Source organism: Centroberyx affinis, unplaced genomic scaffold (genome assembly GCF_046629955.1).
Source record: "Centroberyx affinis isolate AG114_WGS23_722 - 3 ecotype Tasmania unplaced genomic scaffold, CSIRO-AGI_Caff_v1 ptg001528l_1, whole genome shotgun sequence".
Taxonomy (NCBI): domain Eukaryota; kingdom Metazoa; phylum Chordata; class Actinopteri; order Beryciformes; family Berycidae; genus Centroberyx; species Centroberyx affinis.
In genome coordinates, this window is record NW_027279988.1 from 90,656 (window position 1) to 116,118 (window position 25,463).

Here is a 25,463-nt window from a genome sequence, read left to right on the forward strand (position 1 = left end):
AGATGCAAATCTTTACTCAAGCATAAGCAACTACAAAATGCTTCTCAGAGTTTAGGGTTCCTTGGTGGTAAATCTCATCAAATGAGGCATCCATGATCTAATATGCGTCTGTGGGTCCTTGATATGGAAAATTTAGGAGTCTGTTCCAGATTAGACTCCTGTGGTGGGAAGAAAGGCCACCCCTGATGAGGTATGTGAAAATGTGCTTCATCTACTAACAGCATTTTCAACATCCAGAGATTTTCTGAGATGCCTGTATTCCATGTGTCTATTTCAACATGTTATCATAATTACCCGTTGTTGAGCAGGCTAAACACTGTAAAACCAAATAATGAGATTATTAGATTTAGAGCACAAAACACAATAATCAAGGATAAAAGAGGGACAAAAAGTGTACTGTAAATAAGATTTAATTAGTTTGAAAATGTATAGCAACAGTCATATTGTGCCCTATTGTACAGTTTTAATTATCATAGTACAATTTACATTGTGTTTTTTGGGTTTCTATTTGTCAGTGTCCACAAAATATAAAGTATAGAAAAGCTGTGGTAAACAAACAAGGTCCTAGAGGCCAGTATCTTAATGTGGTGCGAGTGCACAGTTAAAGGGTCGTTTACAGTTTTACAGAGGAAGTGATGCAGACAGCACAACACACAAACCTACAAATCAACTGACCATCAGCATCAATACATGATGATATAATTTATTGCACAAGCCAATCTTTATAAACACATTCTAAATAAAAAGGAAACCATTTATCCTCATCTAAAACATAACGTATAAATTAACAGCCCTAATTTCAAAGTAAAACTAGATTCGTGGAAGAATTTTTTTTCTGGCATATTATCTAATTCCCTCATACCTTAAACTATACTCACACATACTATAGCATACACACAGCACACACTCATGCCCCACTGTGGGCACACACAAACACACACACACACACACACACACACATTAATTGACAAGAAATGCAGACAGGAAAAGGGCCTGATCAAATCCATGGCCGTCTTGCCCTTCAGCAGCAGCGTATTTCCATCCCAAAGCACCCGACCCATTCAAACACTCATCGTAACCAAGGCTGTGGAAGGACAGACATGAAATTAATTCAGATTGACACAATAACACTTTGACACAATGTTTTGAGTTGCAGGTAAGCTACATGACTTTCATATTCTTTCACGTATCTGAAGCATTCAAATAGGTGGTGTAATTTTTCCATGTTACCTACAATATAATATATACTTTCTTTGCCAGTGCTTTGTCGATTCGGGTAATGTTCACATTAGTGCTAAGATATGAACAGTTGGAGTTTCCTTTACTTGGCCTTATCTATTCACATATCAATGGAGAATTGTTCTCATACAATAAATGTTTAAGAGCAAGAGGACTTTGAGAGCTGAGATGAGTTGGTGGTGGTGAATGAGCTCATGAAAGTCTCCTCAGTGGGGAAACAGATGCTTACAATTGCTTTTGAGTCCTCTTTGTCCAGAACCTTCTGCGCTTGGTCTGGAGGGAACTTGAGCATGGAGGTTATGACTTTGGCCATCGTCTGTGGGCGAAGAGCGAAACAAAGGAAAATAAAGATATGAGCTACTATTACAGAAAGTAAGGATGCATCAAAAGGCCTTGAACTTCATCTTAAAAGGTGGGGTTTCATCACTGTGGTCTGTGTGGTCAGTGTACAGTTTTGTTTTTAATGCATGTTACATGAGTGCTGCTTGTTGTACAGATTTCCAATATTCCGCTCACATGAACACCAGATGCACTGTGAACCCCTACCCTTGACACCAGCACCCAATCAAATCAAGCTTGTTCTGAGACAATTAAAGCCCAACAAGACAAAAAACCTTATTATCTGCATAATCAATTCCAGGCCCATCTGCCAGGGCGCATGCATTTCCCCATAAATACAGGGATAATCAGAAACAGGGCTGCTGTTTAGGGAACCTAACCGCTCGACTAACACTAAACAAGGCCAGTAAGTCTTAAAATGGCAAGTCTGCGTCATGCGAGATGTATGTGCTAGCAGGCGGCCTGGGGGACATCCTCTCACACAGGGAGGCCTGCCATGTTGCCATAAAGCCTAACTGTTTACTGAGGAGCTGGGAAAATCCCGCTGACTTTAGGACCATGTCAACAGCACTGTTAATTAGGGACAGCACTGTTAATTGGACTCCACTAAACTGGACACAATATGACTTTTGTATGGCTGGAGATGCAGTTCAATGGCCTGAGCTTAAAAAAACAAAATGGACTTAGATTGAGGGCTGGTGGGAGGTAAATCACTCTATATTATCAGATCAATGTGATGTTTTGAATGGGTATAATAATGCAAGAAATAAAACATACCTTTGTTTCCCGTCCCATCATGTACTCAAACAACACCTTCCTCAGGTACTCAAACTCAGTGGGTTCTGACAGAGCATCAGGGCTGTTGTATCCAGGGTCTGGAAAAAACAACCACAACTCAATCTTAAATAATTCGAGAACCAGTCAGTCACACTATAATGCATACTTGGTCAATACTGTAACAACCATTGTCATTTCACATGATTTATTGCACGATGCAATCATTTGTTGCGGCATGTCGAATATCCATTATTACACACAATAATGTGCTTACAAAATGCCTTGTTATACCACTCCCTTGGCCAAATAAAAAAGGAAGATTCAAATCAGGATGCAGATCTAAAAAAAAAAAAATGATCAAAATTTGGTTTGTAAATGGTTTGTTTAATTTACTTGTCCAGATTTAAAACAACAACAGCATTCAGGAAGCTCTCAAACATTCCAGCTGAATTCTGGCACTTGTTTTGTTACATAGCATCATGTTTGTATTAGCAACCAAACACCAAAACACTTCCAGCACAGGCATGGCTTCAAATTAAGCGCCAACTACAAGCTCAGGAAAGAATGGCAAGGCTCAGCATGAGCACTCTAATATTGCAAGAGGCTAAGAAACAACATTTTAATATGTCGCCCCCCAGCTATATTATACCATTATCCGCCCAAAAAAACAAACAAAAAAACTATGAATGGGAAACTATGTTACAATGTGCATAAGGCTGGTAACACTTAGGCTACTGATTCTACAAATTAATCATCCAGCCCTTACTATGGAAGAGCCAGCACAGACTACTGAACACCCGCTTGCCCCCTGCCTCTCTGGAATAGCCATTTAGATGACACCAAATGTCCCTGGGTGTGCCAACAGAGACAGCGAGATGAGCGGATAGGTAGAGGTGATAGGGGAGCGCAAACAACACTTTGATCACCAGGCGTGAAGAAATGGGCCGCCAATAAATCCCCTAGCCTTTGTCCTCCTGACCCCATGTCGCCCCAGCTGAGCCTACCACCCCACCCAGGAGGGAGCTACAGACCTGAAACCAGAAATCAACAGCTTTCCCATCAGCCCCTCTACCTGGAACCACAACTATTGCAGTGGGTAGATAATCCAACCAGGGAGGAGGTGGATTAAAGAGGCTGAACTGACTCATGATGAGAGGACCACACTTTAGTAGGCTTGTATTAGGTCTGAGATATGTGCATTTGAAATAGAATGGGGAAGATTCGGTGGAGAGGGAAAACTGTGTGTGCTGCGTGGTTTTGTGTGGGAAACGTTAAGACCGCAATCTGCAAAACCCATTAAATCCGAGGATGACTTTTTCACAGCCCCCCTTCTGACAGCAGATTCTCTTTATTACACCAGCAGGGAAGGTCTAAGACGAGGCTAGAATTCAGTCAAGCTCCCCCACCACACACACATGTATACACACACACACATAAACACATACACACACACAGTTCTCTTGTCCCATATTTCTGATGCGTGTACAGCAATGCGTGTGCAGCAGACTAGGCTGATTGATGGTGGTGTGCTAAAACACCAATCTCCCAGAACCTGCAGAGCAGCTGGGCTTTAGGGACATGCATGTTAAACTACACTTCACAGACATCACATAATAACATGAAATCTATAGTCTATGAAATCAGTGGCCTCAATGCACTTTTTCTGCCCTATGACAATGAGTTAGGTGTCCTATCTTACACATGTACAGTATGTATGTGCATGTTCCATTCACTCATAATGTGGTAAAGGCTCATGCGTTACGTACAGCATCTTTGTTGTACACAAACGGAAATTAAATTGTCTGTAAATGCAGGACTAAGTCATTTGTGGTGTTTACATTACCTTTGAATGTGCTCCCAAGGTGAGTTACAACAGAGTTTTTGTGGAAACATCTAATCTTGTCCTCAAGCGAATGGATCTACCGTGGAGAGACACACATGAATGCACACGTTAATTAAAAAAAAGCAATTTCACTCCAGTGGTTTTATTCTATGAATTAGCCTAATTGTTGCGTGGGATATGAACAGTGCATTTTGATGGTCATCCATGGGGGATATTTGTGAGAATGACGATGTGTGTGAGAAAAACAGTGGGAGGGGGTACTCTAATTGTTTATAAGGTTAAGCCAAATGTAAACAGATGTGCTGTGTAATTAACTTGATGCAGCAGGAAAGCAGTAGCTATTATTGCTGGAGGGCAACAGAATCCTGGGAATACAGTGAAAGGGATTTGCTGTACACGCCATGTCCACTTGTCCCCGAGCAGAGCACACAGAGGGCCCGACACTTACTCTGTCAACAAACCCTTGCTCCTTCAGCCTTGCCTCGCTCAGCAAAGTCGTCTTCTCAGCAAGCTGAGCCTGTGGTAGAGAGGATGAGCAGGACAGAACATAAAAGACTGTGAGAATCGGAAAGGTTGGAGGGAAAATGGCTTGAAATTGATGTGTACAAGGCAAATATGTGTTGTTACAAACAGTGGGCCTATTAATGATACATGATTCTTTAGAAAAAACGATTGTTCTTTGAATCATATAGACATCAACAGTGAAAACAATGGGATCAGAACCAACAAACTTACCTGAAGTTCTTCTGCGCCCATCTAAAAAAAGTAAAAAAAAGAAAAAAGAAAAATGTTAAATATTTTACATCTCTAGTCTGCTGTTGGCATTATTTATGTAAAGTTTTATTGGATTGGTAATATATAATACTATATAATATATATTTATATTTGTTTACATTTGTAATAATGGTAAGCACAGTAAGATGCAAGTATACCCCAATTTTAAATAGTTAAATAAACTGCCAATTTTACTTTTAATTGAAGAGTCTAATTAATAGTTGGTAAATGGTAGAATAGCAAATATTTGACATGTGTTGTGTAGGCAGACTAAACTGGACTCTAACTTCTGTAGAGAGCGTTGGCCTCCTGTCTCTCTCACAGAGGATATTGAACAGAGAGACACAGTGACCCACTGTCTACATGAAGAATGGTTTGTGAGGCCCTTAGCGAGGAACGGCCTTCCTGAGCATAAACCAATACAATCCCCCCATAAAGTTATTACCTCACCAGGGAAAAATGCAGCAAAGAGAAGCAGAGGAGAGCAGTGTATTTCTTCGCGTTTGTGTATATCTGGACTCGTGTGTGAAGGTAGAATAATCTATGCGGGGGTCTCATGGCACCCCAACACCTGGGTAAAACTTCTCCCCTGAGTAGTTTTCTCCTATCTGGCTCATTTCCAGTATGCAGAGCTTGCCTGAGAGTATTGCTATAGTATAAATCTAAGGCCCAGGATCACCTCTTACAATGATAATTGGGAACAGGGATTGAGGCTGACTGCTGCCTCACAATCTGGGTTTTCCAGGAAGAACATTCCAGACTGATTCAAACGAGCTTCACAGCATCCGGCGTGCTTTGGAGAGCAGCCACACCATTGAAGAAATGTCAGATCAGAGCAAAGTATGTAAGCAAACTGTCCCTGAGCTCTTACACAGAATCCTTCAATTACAAAGTGGGACAAAGGAGGAGATAACTGATAACTGTTAAGTCTGTTAAACTTCTTTCTAACTTCCAAATAATGAGGTATCTTAAAGGACCTAGGGGTATGGAGGAAAAAAATGCTTCTGGAAAAGAATGTCTTTCCGAACTAGTAATGCTTCCATCAGACTTCCATGATTCAAAATCTGCCTTCCCCAGAGGAGATTTGACAGAACTGCATTTTCATCTTCATGTGGCCGTTGTTGAGGTGAAAGGCTTATGACTTCAACAGAATCACAATCTAAACCTCTAGGGCTGTATATAACCTTTGTCACTGTAATAGCTATGCATTTCTATATCTGCTTGGAGTCAATAGAAAATTCCTGCGATATGGCAACTGCTTGTGACATCCTGCATACAGTAGATACTTGATGACCCAGTGAACTGAACTGTCGGAAATACTGTACCTCAGGATCGCCAGAATTGCTCCTAGCTTGCAAGTCCTCCAGCTCCTTCTGAACCTGCCACACTCTGTCTCCCATCTCCTCCTCTCGACTCTGAAGAAAAGAACAATGGCTGAGTCATTTCCTATGTTTCATCTCAGCATCACAGCTCAAGTATGTCGGTCAAATTGCCCACGGCCGTATTTCAGACCTCCCAACTTTAATTATGTTTGGAGTCAGTGAGGAGAGGGAGACAGCTTTACTTTAAACTAGCCGACAGTCTTGCACCGTTCATTTGCCCAGGTTCAAAATGTAAATCATTCAGCAGGTATACAGTATATGTTTCAGTAAAGTTCGCTAGAGACTAAGGGACGGTGGTTGCCAGCTGGTACTGTGACTTCCAAGTGACTTCTGAGGAAGTGCTACAAGTAACTATATCATGTACTGCTGATAATTTGATACCATGCACTACTAACAGTTTTATAGAAACAGTTAAATAGCCCAAGTATAGTTTATTTCATATTTTAGGAAGGATGTCAACACTCATTTTGTCATTTTTGCAGCATCTTCATACAGTACCTGCAAAATCTGTTCATATTTCTGAACAGTCCTGTGCAAGTCGTCCTCCTTCTGGGTAATCACCCTCTGAAACTCACTGACTTCTTCACGATGGCTACTGATGAGCTCTGTTTCGACGCTCTGGGCCTTGCCTGTGCCGAGGAAAGGGAAAGTAGCCAGAGTTAGCACATAAAAGCTCCAAATTCATATTCCAAACCACTCACTCACATCCCATTTGGAATGCGACATGATTTAACCACTGAGAAAACATATGGCAATTCAGACACACAGTTTCCCAATTCAATGATCCCTTAATTTTGTTCCACCCATTGTTGAAGATTAAAAAGTCCTTCATATTTCTTTTCAATCAATTTCCATGTATTTGTTCCATCCTACTGCTCAATCAAATTTACTCTGATTTTCCATTTTTAAGGCAGTTATTTGTGTGGTTAAAAGCACATAACAAGATTATAATATGTTAAGATGTTTTCACCATAACAAAGGGGAAATATTTCAGACTCATTGTTCATGCTTCACAGACAACATAACAGTGAATCTTGTCAGTTTCATTCCATGAACACTATTTTATTATTTTGTTCCACCTCACCAATAGTCTCCTTCACTGCTGTATCAAGCTCCCTCTCTTTCAAAGCCATTTGTGTGTTGAACTCCCTCATTAGCTGCTTCAGACCAGAATTGTGCTTCATTTCCATATCTTCCAACTCAAGCCTATGGGGATAGATGGCAAAGGGGATATAAAAATAGCATGGATACCCCAAACACAATTTTAAATGTTCATGCACAAAGAATCATCACAACCTCTTGTAAATACATGTAGGTTTGCATTTTTAAAAAATTGTAAATTACATTTATTTCTATTTACTCAAAATCTTAAACTTACTTTATCTTTTTCTCATTCTCCTCTGCCAACTCTTTCTTCATATATTCTAGGTCCTGCTCATGCTCTTTCCTCAATGATCGGATGTCTTTCTGCAACCTGGTGAAGTCTTTCTGGATCCTCTGTTTCTCATTCTTCACCTCAGTCAATTTCTTCTTCAGGGACTCCAGAGAATCACTGTCTACTTCTTGCGTCAGAATGCTACGCTCCATCTTAACCCCGTCCTCTGGTTCTAATGGATTCTGGCCCTGCTTGTCTAGGCAAGAAATGGTTGCCTGATGTTGATCAAGCTGTGCGGCCTTCTCAAGTAGCTCTTCTTTCAGACGACTAATTTCAGCAAGAAGGTTTCCATTCTGCTCTTCTGCTTCTTTAAGCATTGCCTTAACTTCCTGTAGCACTGATTCGGTTTCAGCTGCTTTGGACTCCTGGTGTCCTGGATCTCTTTGAGGTGAGGATAGCTTCTCTTCATACATGTTTTTCAATTCCTCTAAAGACTTTTCTTTCTCAAGCTTCTCATTGCTCTGAATCTGTTCAAGTTGTTTCTCCTGCTGTTCTTTAAGCGTGACCATAGCTTCTTCAAGTGTCCTTGCTTTCTCTTCTAAGTTTTCTATATGCTCTTTGCTGGATGCTTCATCCCTCTTGATTTCCTCCAAGCTATTCTGAAGAGTCTTGATGGCCTGATCTTTTTCCTCAAGCTGTGAGGTTAGTTGTTTTTTAATCTGACCAATTTTCTGCTCAGCTTTCTTCTTGAGTTCTGATACTTTCTTAGCACTCTCTGTAGATAACCTCTCCTCAGTTTCCTTCAGACTCTCCTCCTTGCTCTTGAGAACCTCATTTTTTATCTTTTCAAATTCTTCCTTTTGATTCTCAAGCTCTAGTTTACACGTTTGGTTTTCTTTCTCCAAGGAGTGTAGTTTTTCTACTGTCTCCCGGTCCAGATTACCGTTCTGAGTGAACTGTGCCTGGGCTTGCTGCAGCCGTTCGGTGAACTCTCTCATTTCATTCTCCCTGATACTGTGTTGCTGTTTGAGGTCAGCTATGAGTTGTTCACACTCCTTTGTCTTTAAGGCCAACTGCTCCTGAAGCTCACCAATTCTACAGTTGCAGTTCTCAAGCTCCAAGGTAAGTGCATTGACCCTCTGCTCTTTCTCACTCAATGCCTGGTCCATCTCAGACTTGCTGATGGACTGATTGTCAATACTCGCTGTCAGCCTCTGCAAAGCTTCATTCTTTTCAGAGATTTCTCGCTCCATGTCTTCAAGCCTGGTCTGCAGAGACATAACAATATTGTGGTTCTGAGTGAACTTAGACTCTGCCTTATTCTCAAACTCAGAGAGGCTGTTCCTGAGTGTGTCAGCCTGCTCCATTGCAGACTTTCTCTCCTGCTCCAATCTCTCAACGGTCTCCTCCATTTGAGCAACAACCTGTTGCCTCTCCTCCTTATACTGCTGGTTCAACAGTGTTATGGCTTCCTCCTTCTCCATTTTGCTACCTGCTAACTGAGTTTTCAAGTCATTGATGATGCTTTCCAAGTTATTGATATGCAACTCATTTGTTTTCACACTTTCCAATATCGTTTTGTGTTTTTCACTGAGCTCCTCAATTACAAGAACTTTTTCAGAGATAGATTGAGAGTGATTCTCAGCATCCCTTTGTAGACTTTCCCTCTCATTTGTTAAGGCTTTGATATGCTCTGTATGAGCGTTTATCTGAGCATTCATCTGCTCTAGTGAGCTGCATAGATTCTTATTCTCCTCTGTCTGCTGCCGGAGGCTCTCCTCTAAAGTGCAAATTCTATCTACTTTAGTAAGGATAACGTTTTTAAGATATCCTACCTTTTTCTGATTACACAATACTCTGTCTGTCAGCTCTCTCATCCTACACTCAACTCTTTCACAGAGTTCATTAGTACCACACTCCACCTTAGAGTGAACCTGCTCAATTTGGTTGCTGAGTGTAACTAAATGCTTCTGGAATTCTGCGTCCTTGTCTTGCAGCTGAATGGCACTTTCCTCAAATTTCTTCTGCAAGTCCTCACCTTCCTTACATCTGGAAGCTTCCAGTGCTTTAAGATGTTTCTCTGTTTCCTCAAACTTATCTGACAAAGCCTTTAACTTCTCTCTGTTCTCTTCCTCAGTTTTGCTCAGCTGATCTTGGAGGGAGTTTCTCTCATTCAGAGCCTGGTTAAGGTTCCTCTCCACTGACTCCATTTGCTCTTTGAGCAATACCTCACCCTGAGATAAACTTTCAAGCTTAACTGCAGCTTCCCTAAGCTCTGCTTGCAGTTTCTGTACAGTGGTCTCTCGAATTGCCAACTCTTCCTTCAAATCTTTCATCTCACGTAATACTTGCTCATTCTCCTCTCTGCTCTTACTGAGCTGCAGAGAAATTTCCTCCAGTTCGTGTGCCTTCTCCTGTAGTATGTGTGAATGTTTCTCCATTATATCTTCTTCCTGTTGTCCTAACTTCTCCTGCCAACGATGCTCCAGCTGCTCAGTCTCATGCTTATGGGTATCATGTAGTTTCTCCAGTTCATCCTTATGGTTGGCCTGCAATTCTGACATTGCACTGCTGAGGCCTTGTGAACTTTTTTGGGCCATCTCTAGAATTTTCTCTTGAACTTGTTTCTCTTTTTGCTGGAGCTCTGTCTCCTTCTTTGCAAGTTCCTTCTTTGTATTTTCTTCATTCTCCTGAAGCTTTTTCTTGAATTTCTCCTGCATTTCTTTGGCCTTCTGTTTAAACTTGTCCATCTTTGTTTCCTGTGCCTTCAGCTTCCCTTCCATCTCCTTTGTAGTCTTTTCAATCTTCTTCTCATGGGCAGCTGTTTCATCTTCCAGCTGCTTCTTCAGGTGTTTTTCTTCTTCCTGCTTAGCATTCAGTTCTTCACCATATGATTTAACCTGCTCAGAGAGTTCCTTCTTGGTTTGTTGTAGTTGCTGCTCTAGTTCTTGAAGCTCCTTTATCCTTTGTTGAAGTGCCTCCTCTTTGTGTTTGTAATCAGCCTTTGCTACCTCCAACTGATCCTCCAAGTCACTCTTACACTGAACAAGATCCGCTGTGATCTTACTCAACTCTGCATTAGCCTCTTTCAGGCTCTCATTTTCAGACTGGGCTTGCGATAAACTGTGGTTCAGCCCCTCCAATTCCTTACCCTTGATATTTAGGTCCTGTATAACAGAATCTGATTCCTCTTTCAGTGTTTTTTCTCTAAGCATGAGTTCTCTTTCTTTCTCCTTCAGAACAATCTGCAACGCGTTAAGTTCCTCCTTTAGAGTTTTCTCCATACCTCCAAGTGACTGTTCATGCTCCTGTTTAATATTTGCAATCTCTGCATTGTGCTTTGCCACCTGATCTTGCAGCCTCTGCTCGAGTGCCTGCTGAGCTACACTATCAGCATCTTCAACTGCCTTCAACTTCTCCTCCAGAAGCTGTTTACTCTTCAATGCCTCAGAGAGTTCAGAGGAAAGTGCCTCTAGCTCTGTCTGCTTTACAGACAATGTATCCAACGTTTTCTGGTTCATGTCTTCAACATGTGCTTGCAAGTGCTGCTCTTTATTTTTCAGGATGGTCTCCGCTTCCACTCTATGTTTTTCCTTGATCTCTACAAGAGCAGTGTTATGCTGCTGGGTTAGGGTGTCCTTGTGCTTTTCCAGCTGCTCTTGGTGCTTTTCCTCTAATGCAGACATTTGCTCTTTGTGTTTAGCCTTGAGTTCCTCCAACTGACTGGAGAATTCATGGGACAGAATTGATCCATCTTGGGAGCTCTTTTCCAGAGAGCTCTCAAGCTCTAGTATTCTCTGCAATCAGAGACATTTAGGTTATTACACTATACTATAAAGTCACTACAGTTAATAATTTCATACACTTCTGAGACAACAAAAAACAAATTGTACATAATAACGGATTACTTTTCTTAACAGGTTCATCTTATCCATGTAAATACATTTCACAAAATCTATTCGATGGTATAAAACTCACGGTTCTCGTAGCTTCCAGCTCTAGTTGTATCTCTTGAACCTTGTTCTCAGATTCTGCCCTCAGAGCAGTCTTCTGTAATTCTGCATCCTCCAGAGCCAGAGCAGACTGTTGTTCTCGGTCCTTGGCTGTTTGGGCAAATTGCTCTTTGCATTGCTCCTAAAGCAATACAAACAAACAACAGCTTGTCAATTAAATTTAAAAAAATGTTGGTTACCGTAAAACTTCAATTAGCCTGGGCTTTTATTTGCTTCAAAACTTAACCGGCCCATATTTGGGACAGGCGTCTATGTGAGACAGGCCTTTAATTCCTTTCGCACAAAACTCTTGCTCAGCAAAGATGGGAAATACTATCAAATTGTTTATTTAAACCAGTATGAATATTACTTGTAATATTCATATATTTCTAGAGAGAGAGAGAGAGAGAAAGAGCCTACCTTAGAAAGGATGAAAGCCAAAAAAAGTTTATGGCAGCAAGAGGTTGTACTTTTCAATGGAGAAATGTCTTGCTGCTGCTTCTCCTGAGTTTTGTTCAGCAAATTTGACAACTGACAGCTTGAATTTCAGGTCGTACTTTTTTCTCTGTGCCGCCATGGTGAGCAACAAATGTGACTGACGTTTGAATGCAAGTAAAAAAAAAATAAACTGGGCGCCCCGGTGGCTCACCGAGTAGAGCGTGTACCATATAAGGCTCAGTCCTTCCCGCAGCAACCCGGGTTCGAATCCAGTCCGCGGTCATTTGCTGCATGTCCTCCCCTCTCTCTCTCCCATACCTTCCTGTCTCTCTCTCACACTATCTCTGTCAATAAAGCATAAAATGCCTAAAATAAATCTTTAAAAAATAAAAAAAATAAACTGCTTCGCAGCGTCAATGGCAACTGGCTTCTAATTGAGACCGGCCTTTATTTGTCAAAACGTGTAGCCACACCCGGCCAGTAAAAGGGACTCTGCGTTTAATTGGGACTCTGCTTTTAATTGAAGTTTTACGGTATTCATCTGTTTTATGTGATTATGTGGTAAAATTAAATGAACAAAAATCATCAGCACTCACCACAGCTTGGTTGATTCTGGCATTTAGTTCCTCTTCTTTAGCGGCCAGTGCTTCATTGTGGAGTCTCTCCATATTGGCCACAGTTTCCTCAGATGATTTCTATAATGTTAATATCGGTAAAGTACATAAAAAATAAAATTAAATAAATTAAAATGCATTAACAATATTTGCATTGCTTGGCCCACCATGGCCAGTATTGGAATAGTTTCAACTGGTAATTTTTATTGACTGTTACCATTTATTAGTCATATTATTGCTCACTGGTGGTGAAAATGTATATTTATCAAGACAATTCATAGAATGGGACTATGAAGTAACAGAAATGATTACTGTTATACTGACAAAAAGCCAATTAAATCAGAGCAACTGAGGGATATTCATATAGTATGCAATAACAGTAATTAAGACACCTTTCAAGTCAAAATCCGGATGTCAAAACCTGTCCATAAGACCTCTGTAATAATGAAGAAACAAGTAATAATGAATGTAACTGCAGCTGGAGGGGAAACTATCCCTGGACCTAGACTAAATTGTGTTTATACCTCCGGATGTTATTGCCAAAGAAGCAGAAGCAAACAGCAAACTCATGGGACGAGGAGAAAAAAAGTGATTGAACAAATGTCCTGTTTGAAACGGAAATAAATGGAGAGGGAGTATTCTGTCAGTTCCTGACCTTCATGATGGTAACAACCTCCTGTTTGACTCGTGTGAGCTCCTGCTGCAAACTCTTCCTCTCTTCCTCATTAGCCTTTTCCACCTCTTTCACCTGCTCCTCCAGCTGAACCTGCAGCTGCTTTCGGGCCTCCTCTGCCCTCTGGGCTACCCCCAAAGCCCGTTCAAGTTCTTCAAATGCTATGAAGGAAAACACACCGTTAATAAACCTATGGACACGTTTTCACTGTACATTCGGAGTAGGGGTGGATTTCACTCACCTGATTTCTCAGACTTTTCTTTCTGCTCCTGCAACTCTTCTCTCTGGGCAGTAGCCAGCTGGAGCCTGGAGCGTAGCTGAGCAATCTCCTCCTCTTTCATCTCCAGAGTTTCGTGCATCTGACGCTTTGTCTCTGCAATGACCATACCCTAAAAGCAAACCACCCATAGCAGAAAAACAACCTTTTAGCTGCAGGGGCTGTATAAATACAAATACACTCAAACTGAATTTGATTTGACAAGCACTGTCTTTGTATTTTACACTCTGAATCAAGCTCTAGGTCTATAATTGTTTTGGACATTTTTTTGGTGCTCCCAGCATTCCTCAAAGAGATCTTATGAGCTGCCATCTATCCTGCAGAGCTGGGGTCAAAGTTTAAGAGCAACAACCTGGGACTGCAAGGTTTCTGACCTCTTTACTCAGTGGCAAAGTAAAAACATGTCTGTATTTCATATACAAGAGGTTCTGCAGGACATTCAGTCAAGATGTGACCAAAGCCTAAAAAAACCCTCCTCACTCACCTTGTCCTGCTCCAGCTGTTCAATGAGGTTCTTGGCATCGCGCAGCTGAGTGATCAGCTTTGTCTTTTCTGTCGTGTGTAATTCCTATGAACAACCAAAACATTTAAAAGATTTACCATTAGGCCATTCTAAAATGTCAGGACACATATACTGCAGGTTAATCAAACTAATGGTACCTGTAATGCATTACCAATGGTTGTCTTTAGTGGACTATATATGCTTTAACAGCCAGTTAGACAACTTCAATATGAGATGCTTGTTACACCACCCAGGAGGCCTCACCCACAAGGCAAGCAACCAGAGAGTCTACACAAGCCCAGCTAAACCAAAATGCCGACCCAAATTATAGCCCAGGTTAGCAGCAGTGGCCTGTAGTAGCTATGTCTCTGTGCCACTGCTGTTTAACTGGTGGTTACTAAAGAGGAAATGCTGGGCTCACTCCGTTTCCCAGTTGTTTGATGTGTGCTATGGAGCTTGAGTGTCTACTCAACCCACTGATCTACACAGCACTGACATACAACATTATACTGACGTATAATGTTCAAAAATTTTGAAAATAACACATTTGTTATTATCTATAATTTTACTATCAATATCCAAAAAGACAAATCTATAGCACTGATCTAGCATTGATGCCAGTGCACTGTATACTATGAGTATGGTTCTGGCATATATAATACATTCTCTAAAATCCCTGAGGTGAAGGACTGGAACTGTAGACAGCTGGCTTGTTTTACTGGGTATTTGTCTGAGGCAGGGGATGAGCAGAGCCCAGCCCAACAGCTCCAGGATGCCGCCACGCTGCTTAGGAGGGCTAAGCGGCTGTTAACCTCTGCTCTTCCTGACACAGGAAAGGCCCTATTCCCAAACAGTGTGCAGACTCAATACACAAAAATATGCCAAAACATAAAAGTATGCCAATCAAACATACAGACACAGACAAACTGTGTATTATCACAACGTCTTTCTACCAACAAGCATTGGTTAACTATGGCCAAGCTAAACTAACCTACCATACCACTAAAGCAAAATGTTTTTAAATAAAAAATAAAATAATGCTTCCAGTCATGGAAGCTGACACGACATGAACCCTGCTCCTGGAGCTGAGCCAGAGCATTTGGAGGTTCGGACTCAGAGAACCACAGCATTCCACTGTGTCACTAAGATAATGGAGACACATTATCAGTGGACCATGAAGGCTCTGGAAGATGATTTACAGCATAACATTCATTAGCCTAAACACACTGTTCAGTGATTTGTAGCATCTCAGGCCAACCCCGTTTTAATCAAACCTCTTCATAATTATAGTTTACCGCTACATCAATTTCTAGTAACTGGCTGTCGCCAGGGAATTCCTTTGAAATATCTGGGTAACAGTTGTTCTTTTGAAAATATCTTATGGGCAATGTAGGAAGGGTTATAAGGGGATATTATCTAGCGATTAAGAGGATAGTTTGACAGAAAAATGTCCTCATGATTTCCATGGTAATAAACATTTATGAACACAGTATGAACAAGGTCAGCAGTCAGTAGCCTCTAGTCATTGATAAACATAGGCTAGCTACCTTCATCTTCTCCAGCTCCTGCAGTCTCTCCTGCAGCTGCTCCTGCAGAGTTTCGTTCTCGCTGCCCAGCTGGGCACTCCGCTCCTTGTGTGTACGCAGCAGGTCTTTGCACTTCTGCAGCAGGTTTTCCTGCCTCTTCACTCTCTTCTGCAGTGCCTCCATCACTTTGGCTGGATCACTGTTGCCCTCTTCTGCTCAGAAGACAAAGTGCACCAGTTACAAAATAACTACAGAATAACTAGATAGATGCTGAATAGTAACTCAACAGAATAATCTCACATTATACCCAAGAGCCTTCAAGTTGTCATGTGGACTTTGCAGATACATGCAACCAAATTATGCATGTGTATATAATAAATATACATACTTACCCTCAGTGACTCCAAGCTCTGGTCCTGGCTCCTTAGAGGGGCTCTGAGGGGCTGAGGCAGAGTCCACAGCATCTTCAGAGTGAGGAACCTCACCCTCAGGTGGCACAGCACCATCAGCCACCCCCTTGAATCGCTTCTTCAACAGAGCAACCTATAGAAGCAGCCAAAACCACAGCTAGTAAAGAAGAAGCCTCTTTACTTCTGGGATCAATGATGATGTTTTCTAAATCTGGCATTATTCTATGCATGCATTGGTCTGTGCATTGCCTTTTAGTATATAACTTTTTTCTTCTTTATTGCTTGTTAATGTTATTATTCATATTGCACAGCACCACTGTGCAGCTCTGTTTTAACAAGTGTTCAATAAATAGAGGTTGTTGTCGTCTTTGCTGTTATGCACACAAGTGTTTGTATGCAAGACTCAGACCCCAGTTGTGAGTTATTTAAGTAATATAACTCATCAAGGAGTATGTTTTGTTGTATATAATCATGTCTGTGATTTGATATAAGATGTAAGCAAGTTGATCATGTTAAATAGCCACATTAATTGTGAACCCTAAAAACTATGGGTGTAGCTTTGGCCCCAATCTCCAACACACATATCCACAACCCCACACACCCACCTGGGTCTGGAGGACAGTGATCATCTGGTCTTTCTCTTCCAGGGCGGCATCAAACTCGTCCTGTAGGTGTTTCTTGGCCTGCTGGTCCATTTGAAGCTCCTAGAGATCATCAAATAAGTTAAAGTTCACACATTAAACTATTTTGATTTGCTTTAGGGAATTCACAGACTTAAATCTAAATCTGATGCTGTAATGAAAACAATGTTTTTAGATGAAGAATTTGCTTTATCATGTTGGTGCTACCTGGGATGTGATGAAATCTCAAAAGAAAAATTCAGGAGTGCAAAGTCCTGATAGCCCAAAGGAAAGAGATACACAAGGTAGAGATATTGACCTAGAGAGACAACAATGGTCACACTGTTGCCATACCTCTCTCAGCTCCCCTATCCTGCGGAGAGCTTTATCTTGACTCTGACTAAGGATGACCTGAGGGGGGGGGGAGAACAGAAGCAACATACATCTGATTAGTTTATGACAGGCATTCGTTCTGAAAATGAAAGCTGAAAATGAAGAGAAAGCTCCTGGGTAAAGGACAACCTGTGAACTATCAACATCACAAAAAAATTAGCTGACGCTGCAATTTACCTGGGTTTTCTCTTTATCTCGTTGTACTGTTCGGTATGTAGTAACCAGCTGCATGAAAGAGAAAAGAGAAGTCAGTGAGAGGGAATGAAAAATGGTGAGAATGTTGATGTTTAGAGAGAATCACTGAGAGAGAGAGAGAGAGAGAGAGAGAGAGAGAGAGAGAGAGAGAGAGAGAGAGAACATCATAGTAGTTAGGGCTATGTATCATGATGCTGAACAAGCTTACAAATGACACTTCTTACTCCTCAGGTGAGTGTCAGGGTGGAGCCTCACCTCAGAGTATTTCCCTCTGTAGTTTGCCAGGCTCCTCTCCACCCTGTGCAAGCGATGCAACAACTGATCTTTGGAAAGAGACTCTGCATTTCCCGGTGACTCCTCTGCCTCACTCTCAATATCTGAAGGGGGATCGTACGCAGGGGTGGCCAAGGACTCACTTTCGCCCACAGCGGTCAGGGAGTCACGGGATGGGCTGCGGACGAGGCTCTCTTTAGAGGGAGAGCGGAACAGATTTTCTGCCCGACTGGCACCACCACGAATTAGAGACTCCACTGAGGGAACCTTCAGCTGTAGTTTCTGGGCAAACGACTGGGACGCCTCTCTCTGTTTGGAAATTTCATTCAAGAAATGACATAAAACTCTAAAATGTCATTCATTATGACAGACAATGACGCTACATTCAGTTCACTGAGGAGATTGGAGAAGATTGGGTGATAAACTTACCTGAGGAGAAGCACTTCCATCTCCATTAATGCTGCCTCTGGGAGACCTTGTTACTCCTTTAGAGGCACTCTGCAGAAAAATAAGACATTATGTGAGAAAAGAAAACTGTGCCGGGGGCCTTGTCCTGGGCCAGTTAGTCATCCACACCCAGCGTGCCACTCCCTGATTACTCTGGAGGGAGCAATATTAGTATTGCTGGGAGCAATGCAGGGGCAATGGGTACCCTCATGCAACTTGGAAAAAACAGAGGGGTTAAATACACAAAAGAAGGCATCTCTACTGTACATTAAACAAAAAGGGGTTAAAATTATACTCTACTGAACAGCCATGAGGTCAGAACAAACAAACAGTCAAACTCAATTAGAGGAGCCAGTATTTGAATTAAAGATGCTTGGCGGTGCTGTATGCAGCTGTATTACAAGAGCACAGAGTCAAAACTGAAGTGTGTGAACATTAAGCAGCTTGGTTGGTTTAGTTGGCTTGTTAGAAGCAGGGTCAGAGTAAGCAGATTTTCTCCTCCCTTGTCCAGCTCCAAGCTACTCCTTCCTCTGGGTTATTCTACAAAACAATCAAGATTTTAGATGGGGCGGTAGTCACTCCTGGGTCAATTCCAGGATCAGTCTCAGTACATTTATAGTTTAAGAATGGCTCTTATCTGGATACTTAGGTCATAATGTATGGACTGCTATGTGGCAATTGCAACTGTAATAATAATTTTTGGGGGGTATGCTGAGCAATAAGACCAAATGATGGAGTTCATTTACATTTTTCTAGGTTTGGGAGAAAATGTCCAGTTCTGTGTATGTGCATGTGCGTGCGTGCGTGCATGTGTTTGTGTTAGGGTCAACAGCTAAATGAGTGTAAAGTAAACCCTGATTTTACTGTAGAGTGATACCAGCTAAAAGGTTTTGCCTTGATAAGGTCAGAGATTGAGGCAACTCTTTACTAAAGGCAAAAGGCAGTGTGCCAAGGCTCCTTTACACTCTTTGTGCAGTCTCAGAAGATTGTGTGAATGAATAGGAATAATTCATATACAACATAATTTATAACACTCTACATGGCATACTCTCTTCACTAGCATAAGCTTTTCTATCCATGACTTCTTCCATTCACTCCATAGAAAAGTTCTTACCCTTTGTGTTCTCCGAGTAAAAGGCTTGTTACCTTTGTTTGGCTGTTCACCTGCATTTTCATCAAGTCAATAAAAAATAATAAATGACTGACTCATGGAGAACTTCTTAAGGGTGACCAAAACCAAGACTTTAACTTATTGCCTGTCTAAAGAGACTGTACTGCATGGCCAAAACCTCTCCATCTCACTTACACAGCAAATTTGCTCCTCCAAGGTTAAATAGTAAAATGCTTTTACTATGGCATAGTATACTTAAGTGGTTGACACTTCACTTCACAGACAAAAAGTTTACAAATGTGTCTTGTGTCTGAAAATGTATGACATGGCTGACATTTCCCATACTGAGGACAAAAACACTCCAAGCCTTTCTAAAATATGGTAATGATTTGTTAAGATGTAGATGAGACATGATGAAGATGCTGTGTCTAATTTTAGAAGTTTGCAGCTAATCAAAAGTCATGATAATGACACCCATTGTATCTCTGGCTGCTAAACATGCACATTCTCCAGACTATAAAGCAATAACTCACTGATCGTTACAATCTGGGGACTATAAAGAACAACAGGCATTTCAACAGAAGAAAAGGTTTTAGGCTAATTTGGAAAGCGTTTTGTTGCTTTTTTAGATGATATTTAGATGTAATCAGAAGTTAGAGGCAAGACAGATGAATCCTCACAGATAATGATATTGACACCGGACCATTAAGTTACCCACATTACCAGTATGTCCTTATTGGAGTTAGTAAACATCAATGACATTATTCAGATGTGGCCACTAACCTTAGGCAGAACAAGCGAGAATTACCTACAAATAATGTCTGAACTACTTCAACTCCTTTTGCTGATATTATATAAATCAGCATCACCATAAAATTCAAAACTGTACCAGTGCTAAATATAGAGGGCGAGAGTAAACAACCTAAATCAGCATTTTAAATTAGATTTTCATCTCAGAGATAGTGAAGAAGCACCCATATTCTCTTCAGAAGGAACTGTTAGTGAGTTACCAAAATACGATTTTAAATTAAACACTGAAAGAATGCAAGTCTTTATTTTATTACATCTTATGTGATATAGCTACATCTTAGACATTTCCTTCAAATGGTCAAGGCAAAATCATGTTAACAAAGCGGATGCATACATTTAGATTAAATTTGCATACTGTAATGAATGGAATACTGTTTTTCCAAAGCAATTTATGACCAAAAAGACCATGTTCAATTTCTTTCTTGTTTGTAACTATTATGCGATAATTTATTTTAACATTATATTGAAAATGGGTAGTTTGCATTCCATAAATGACAAATGTCAGATTTTCTAGTGTTCCCATTGTTCATTATCTTCCTCCAGCCTGCTTTCTGCCTCACACATGAACACACATTCTGCTTTATGGTATGAGCTCCACAAGGGCATATACCAAGGTGCTCTGATCTGTTTGTTTACTTGGAAAAGTTAGAAGAAAATAAACATTTCCACGGCTTAAAGAGCCCACAGTTATACAATGAAAACTTCAACTCTCCAAATAAACAGACTTGTGGGGAAAAGGGCCATCAGTCAACACAATAGACAGGAGGTTGAGGGTCTAAAAGGCAAGCAGCTAAAAGCTAAAGGATACCTAAAGACAAGGGGGACGACATTCAGTTCTCTGACAGATTAGAATAACTGAAGGGCAGGGTAATAAACCAGCAGAAAGCACACAAGCTTCTATCCCACAATATATACCATCACTCCCATTAGATGCAAGGTTAGCCTACATGTGAGATGCCTTCTTGTTACTAAGTCCAAAGGAAATGGGAAGAGAGAAAGAGAGCAGGGAACAAGCTGTCCCTGCTTGGGCCACAATCCTCTACCTAGTCCCCAAAGGTACTGAGATGCGAGGAAGGAACAGGGCAGGAGGAGGAGGAGGAAGAGGAGAGGGAGGAGGCATGGAGTGAGGACAAACTCACCACACTGGCTACCTGGGCCGTTTTGGGTCGTTTTGAATGGTCCAGAGCAAAGATAGTATACTCAGAGAGAAAAGCGGGCTCTGCTATCATCCCGGCCAGCATCTGACCCCGTCAGTGCAGTAACGGGACGACAGGTAGGGAGAGGAGAGGGAGACAGAGAGCAATGAGAAAACAACACCATGAGTGTGAAATAGCGTTGAGGGGGCCGTCTTGCCAGACTATCCAGAATCTTCTCTAGACAGACTGGCCAGAGAGACTGAGATGGATGGAGAGTCAGAGAGTCAGAGAGAGAGAGAGAGAGAAAAAGAGAGAGGGAAGGAGAGAGGGAGGGAGAGAGGGAAAGAGAGAGTGGGAGAGAGAGTGAGAGGGAAAATACATGAAAGAGGAAGAAAAAGAAGAAAAGGGGGAAAGTGAAACACCCAACATTCAACATCAATGTTATGAATAACCATTTGACATCTCTGTAGGTAGTCTCAAGTCATGACGCTGTCAAAAATAGGTTACATTTGTTTCTGTAGTCTTGTATTAATGAAAATGACCAAACAGACTGTCAGTGATGTCAAAGGGTTAAAGACTGTGAGGTGAAAAATCAAAGGTGCTGTGATGATGAGAAAGCTTCTAAGTTTGAGGCACATGGGCCCAAGCTATGAGAGAGCCTCTGTGCTTCCAAAGGATATGAGAGAAAGAAGACTATTGAAACCTGACCAAAAGGTAGCCTACACCTTCACTATTCCAGTTTGGAGTCTGCTGTGTGGAAATGTAGCAAGTTCTTCATGAATGAATTATGATGAATAAGCCAGGCCCATTTTTGATCTAAAGATCAAACAGCCAAGACCCTACAACACCCATATCTAAGCACTAAAATGCATGTATTAACCATAAGTTGCATCATCCATCTTGGGTCATGTTATGTACTTCATTGCTAGTCCACTTCCATCTAATGAGTCAAAGAAGTCTAGCATAAACCCATATCCATGAACAGAGATCACTGGGGGGGGGGGGGGGGGGACACTGCAACAACTCACTAGAGAAAAAACACTGAAAGGAGGATACATCAATAATTCATTCACATGCTGAAATATGGCCTGCTCTCCACAAACAAAATGCCCTTCCCATTGCCTAGGATGGAGAATCTGGTTTGGGGGGCTGTTTTAGTATAATAATCGAAAATAATTCATCTTCTGTCCTAAACGGGGCTGGGGGGGGTCGGATTTTCATGCTGTTGTAATATCTCATTGTGATATTGTGAAGCCAGGTATTGATTTTTCATTTATAGTGCAAAGCTTTTAACAAAAGACCGCATCAAGATGATCTACCAAATGTTGTTAAAGATGAAAACTCAAAAGGCCTTGAATTTATTCAAAATTTGACATTTTACTGCCCTAATAATTCACCTTTTCCTGCAGTCAACTGAAGGAAAAATGCAATACCAAATCACAATACATCCCAGTATCTAATCACAGTCCTTGGTGTATTACAAAACATTAATTGTCACAATGTGATTCTGGACCATGGACTCTGATAAATGTATTAGGAGCCCCGTGGTGATTCCATCTGTTGTCTTAAACCAAAACACTGAAGTGTGGTAAGTAATGCAACGTCTACAATTCAATGTGAATAATCCGCTTCTATCATCATTATGCAAACCAACTGTAATCAGATTTGGGGGGCAGACGGATAAGAGTATTTAAACTGTTTACATTTAGGTTTGAGGATGGGCATTGAACAGGTTATCACAGCCTGCCCTCTTCGGCAACTTAAGACCCCACATTGACTTATCATAGATTCACTGTTACTTGCTAGCACAGCAGTCAAAGAGGGAGTGATCAAAAATGCTTTATTAAGGGGATGTTAAGAGTAACAAAATGTATCCCACATGACTGAGCTGTATTGATAACTGAAAGATGTCTACTGACAATTATAAATTAGGGTGGGGAGAGAATGCTCCACTTCTGCAGGCAGCCCGGACTATAAGCACAAGCATATTAAACTAGCATCTATCATAAACTCACACCATGCTTACCTCTCTGTCACTCGGGGAGGGTGAGCCATCGTGGTGAAAGGCGGGGGTGTGGCTGCTGCGCCTGTCTCCAGACCCCACCTTTAAAAAAAACATACACAGCAGCTAGAGATTATAAACATGAATCCAAACATGATCATCCTGCCCTTTCCTTACCACCCTCCCTCCGCAAATAACACACAACCATAAAAAATTAACACTGGAATATGTACACAAACTTCTAATTATGGTGGTGGTTTCAGTTTTTAAATCTCTTGGCAGACTAAAATCAGTTTTAATACAGCACTATCATGTAGATCTGAAAGGCTATCTGTCTACACCATTCTTGTAAATGTACTCCACTATTTGTCAGTCTTCTCCTTTGACCTTTTCAGCTCAACAGGCAGATTTTGTAATAAGACAGTGAGTGTCAACTCAAATTACAAAAAAAAAAAAATCAAAATCACTAGCCAAAAAATGTTCCAGGTAGCTAGCATTAACTTGATTTGAAATATGTCCAACTGGTTTGATAGAAAAGCCATGCCTATGGCAATAGGTAAAGTTGAAAACTTGACATGAAAACTAAACCTTCAACTAATGACCACAGAATTGAGCTACTTGTGTTGAAACATTACAAATAGAAAAATCAAAAGACAGCATCAACAAAGGGCATGTCAAGATTAAAGTCAACATATTAACTCCAAAAAAATCAAGATTAGAGTATTTCAACAGAGAGTTCACAACAGTAGATTGTTCTTCAACCCATATGGCTCCACTGTTTCCATTACCCTCTGGCATATTAACAACTGTGAACAACTGTTAATTAACTGGCTGTTTATGCATATGCCTTGCTGCAAAGGCCCAATTTCCCCATTAGGGAAAATCAAGTCTTCTTCACTGGCGTCACCAATTTGCTGATCATTATTAAAGGTCTGTCTAAGGTCTCAGGGATAACTGTAATGATAAACACATTAATATATATTTTTAGCCATAGTCATCCACAAATACAGGCATAATTCAGGGGCCAACTACAGTGCTTCACTCTTGTATATCAATCTATATATATATGTATATCAAAAACTTTGCAAAAACTTTTCCTCACACCTAGTTTTCTAAAAATGTTATTCAATAACAGGTCAATAGTAAATAGGCCTCAAGCTGATTTTCTCCATCATAAAGAGTAGTGTGGAACAGACATACTGTATGTACATGTGGCAAAAAACACATATCCAAATCTTGGTGTTGGAAATCAATGCATATCGTGTCCCAGAACTATGTACTTATGTTCACTGCAGCCTTACTAAACCAAATATGACTACATGTAGTTTTCAAAGTAATGCACACTCATATACACACACTTTCCATCCACACTCTTAGAGTGTGGCCCTCACCAGCATCAAATTTGCCAATACCTGGTGCTTAAACAGCACATACATGGTGCAACAGCCTCTCAACGTGAAGAGGCTGTAGCAGCCCAGACCCCAAACAATGCCCTCCCCCATCCCACCCCCTGTACTATGGGAAACAACAGAGACGCTGAAGTTAGATATAGTCCTGGACGTTAAGTTGAGTAAAAAGCAACGGACACCATGAACAAACATCTGAGGGCAAGAGCCTAGACTTGGAGACCAGCGCAATCGGGGCTAGAATAAAGTCAATGCTACCAGCTGACATCGCATTACAGCCCACCTACAATAATGTAAGCAACATAAATCACAAATGTTGTTTACATGACGATTACGGCATTTCCAGTTTGTTGACTGCACTAGAGTTCCCGGTTGGCTGTTCGTCTTGTTGTGGTATTTTTACAACTTGGCCGAGACTTCCCAGTGTCCTGAACGCACCTTAACAGCAGCTGATGACAGCTAGCCTGATAGTTAGCTAGATAACGTTAGCTTGTTGCTCGCAGTTACAAGCAAGCTAGACAGCCAACTGACTAGATAAGTTCACTAACGTTAAGAGTTTGCCAAGTTATGTCAACGAGTTATACTTCAGTAATCAACGGTGAAGCCTGAATGACTTTTTACAACGATTTTTTACAACGATAGCTTCCTTGGCTAGCACTACAGCCAGTCTAAACAGATGTTAGCTAACTGTTAGCTTCCAACAGCACAACAACCAACCTGGGCCTGTTGTGGTGACTGCGCATTCCTCTGTGGTGACTGCTCCTCGTTTATCTTTTGCTTAAGTTTTTTAAACATGTTTTCACGCCGACGTAGCTATTAACTAACTAGTAGATAACAACTATACGGCGGAATGTGTCTTGTTTTATGTTATCCAGGCATCCAGTCAGTGCTAGACTTCCTCCTTCGCCT

General features: G+C 41.1%; 1 protein-coding gene across 1 annotated transcript; it reads right to left on the reverse strand.

The window, feature by feature from the left end:
- Nucleotides 1–403: 403 nt before the first annotated feature.
- golga4 (golgin A4) lies at nucleotides 404–25,463 on the reverse strand. The gene is made up of 25 exons (XM_071527417.1): nucleotides 25,272–25,463; nucleotides 23,173–23,250; nucleotides 21,150–21,251; nucleotides 18,072–18,140; nucleotides 17,625–17,951; nucleotides 17,352–17,399; nucleotides 17,136–17,192; nucleotides 16,767–16,865; nucleotides 16,144–16,294; nucleotides 15,773–15,963; nucleotides 14,208–14,291; nucleotides 13,688–13,835; nucleotides 13,429–13,607; nucleotides 12,756–12,854; nucleotides 11,708–11,863; nucleotides 7,733–11,526; nucleotides 7,439–7,560; nucleotides 6,853–6,983; nucleotides 6,298–6,387; nucleotides 4,934–4,954; nucleotides 4,647–4,715; nucleotides 4,199–4,274; nucleotides 2,356–2,453; nucleotides 1,469–1,555; nucleotides 404–1,084 (listed from the first exon to the last, which is right to left on the reverse strand). Exons 1-25 carry the CDS (start codon nucleotides 25,347–25,349, stop codon nucleotides 1,070–1,072), a joined length of 6,369 nt encoding a protein of 2,122 aa, XP_071383518.1. The 5' UTR covers nucleotides 25,350–25,463; the 3' UTR covers nucleotides 404–1,069.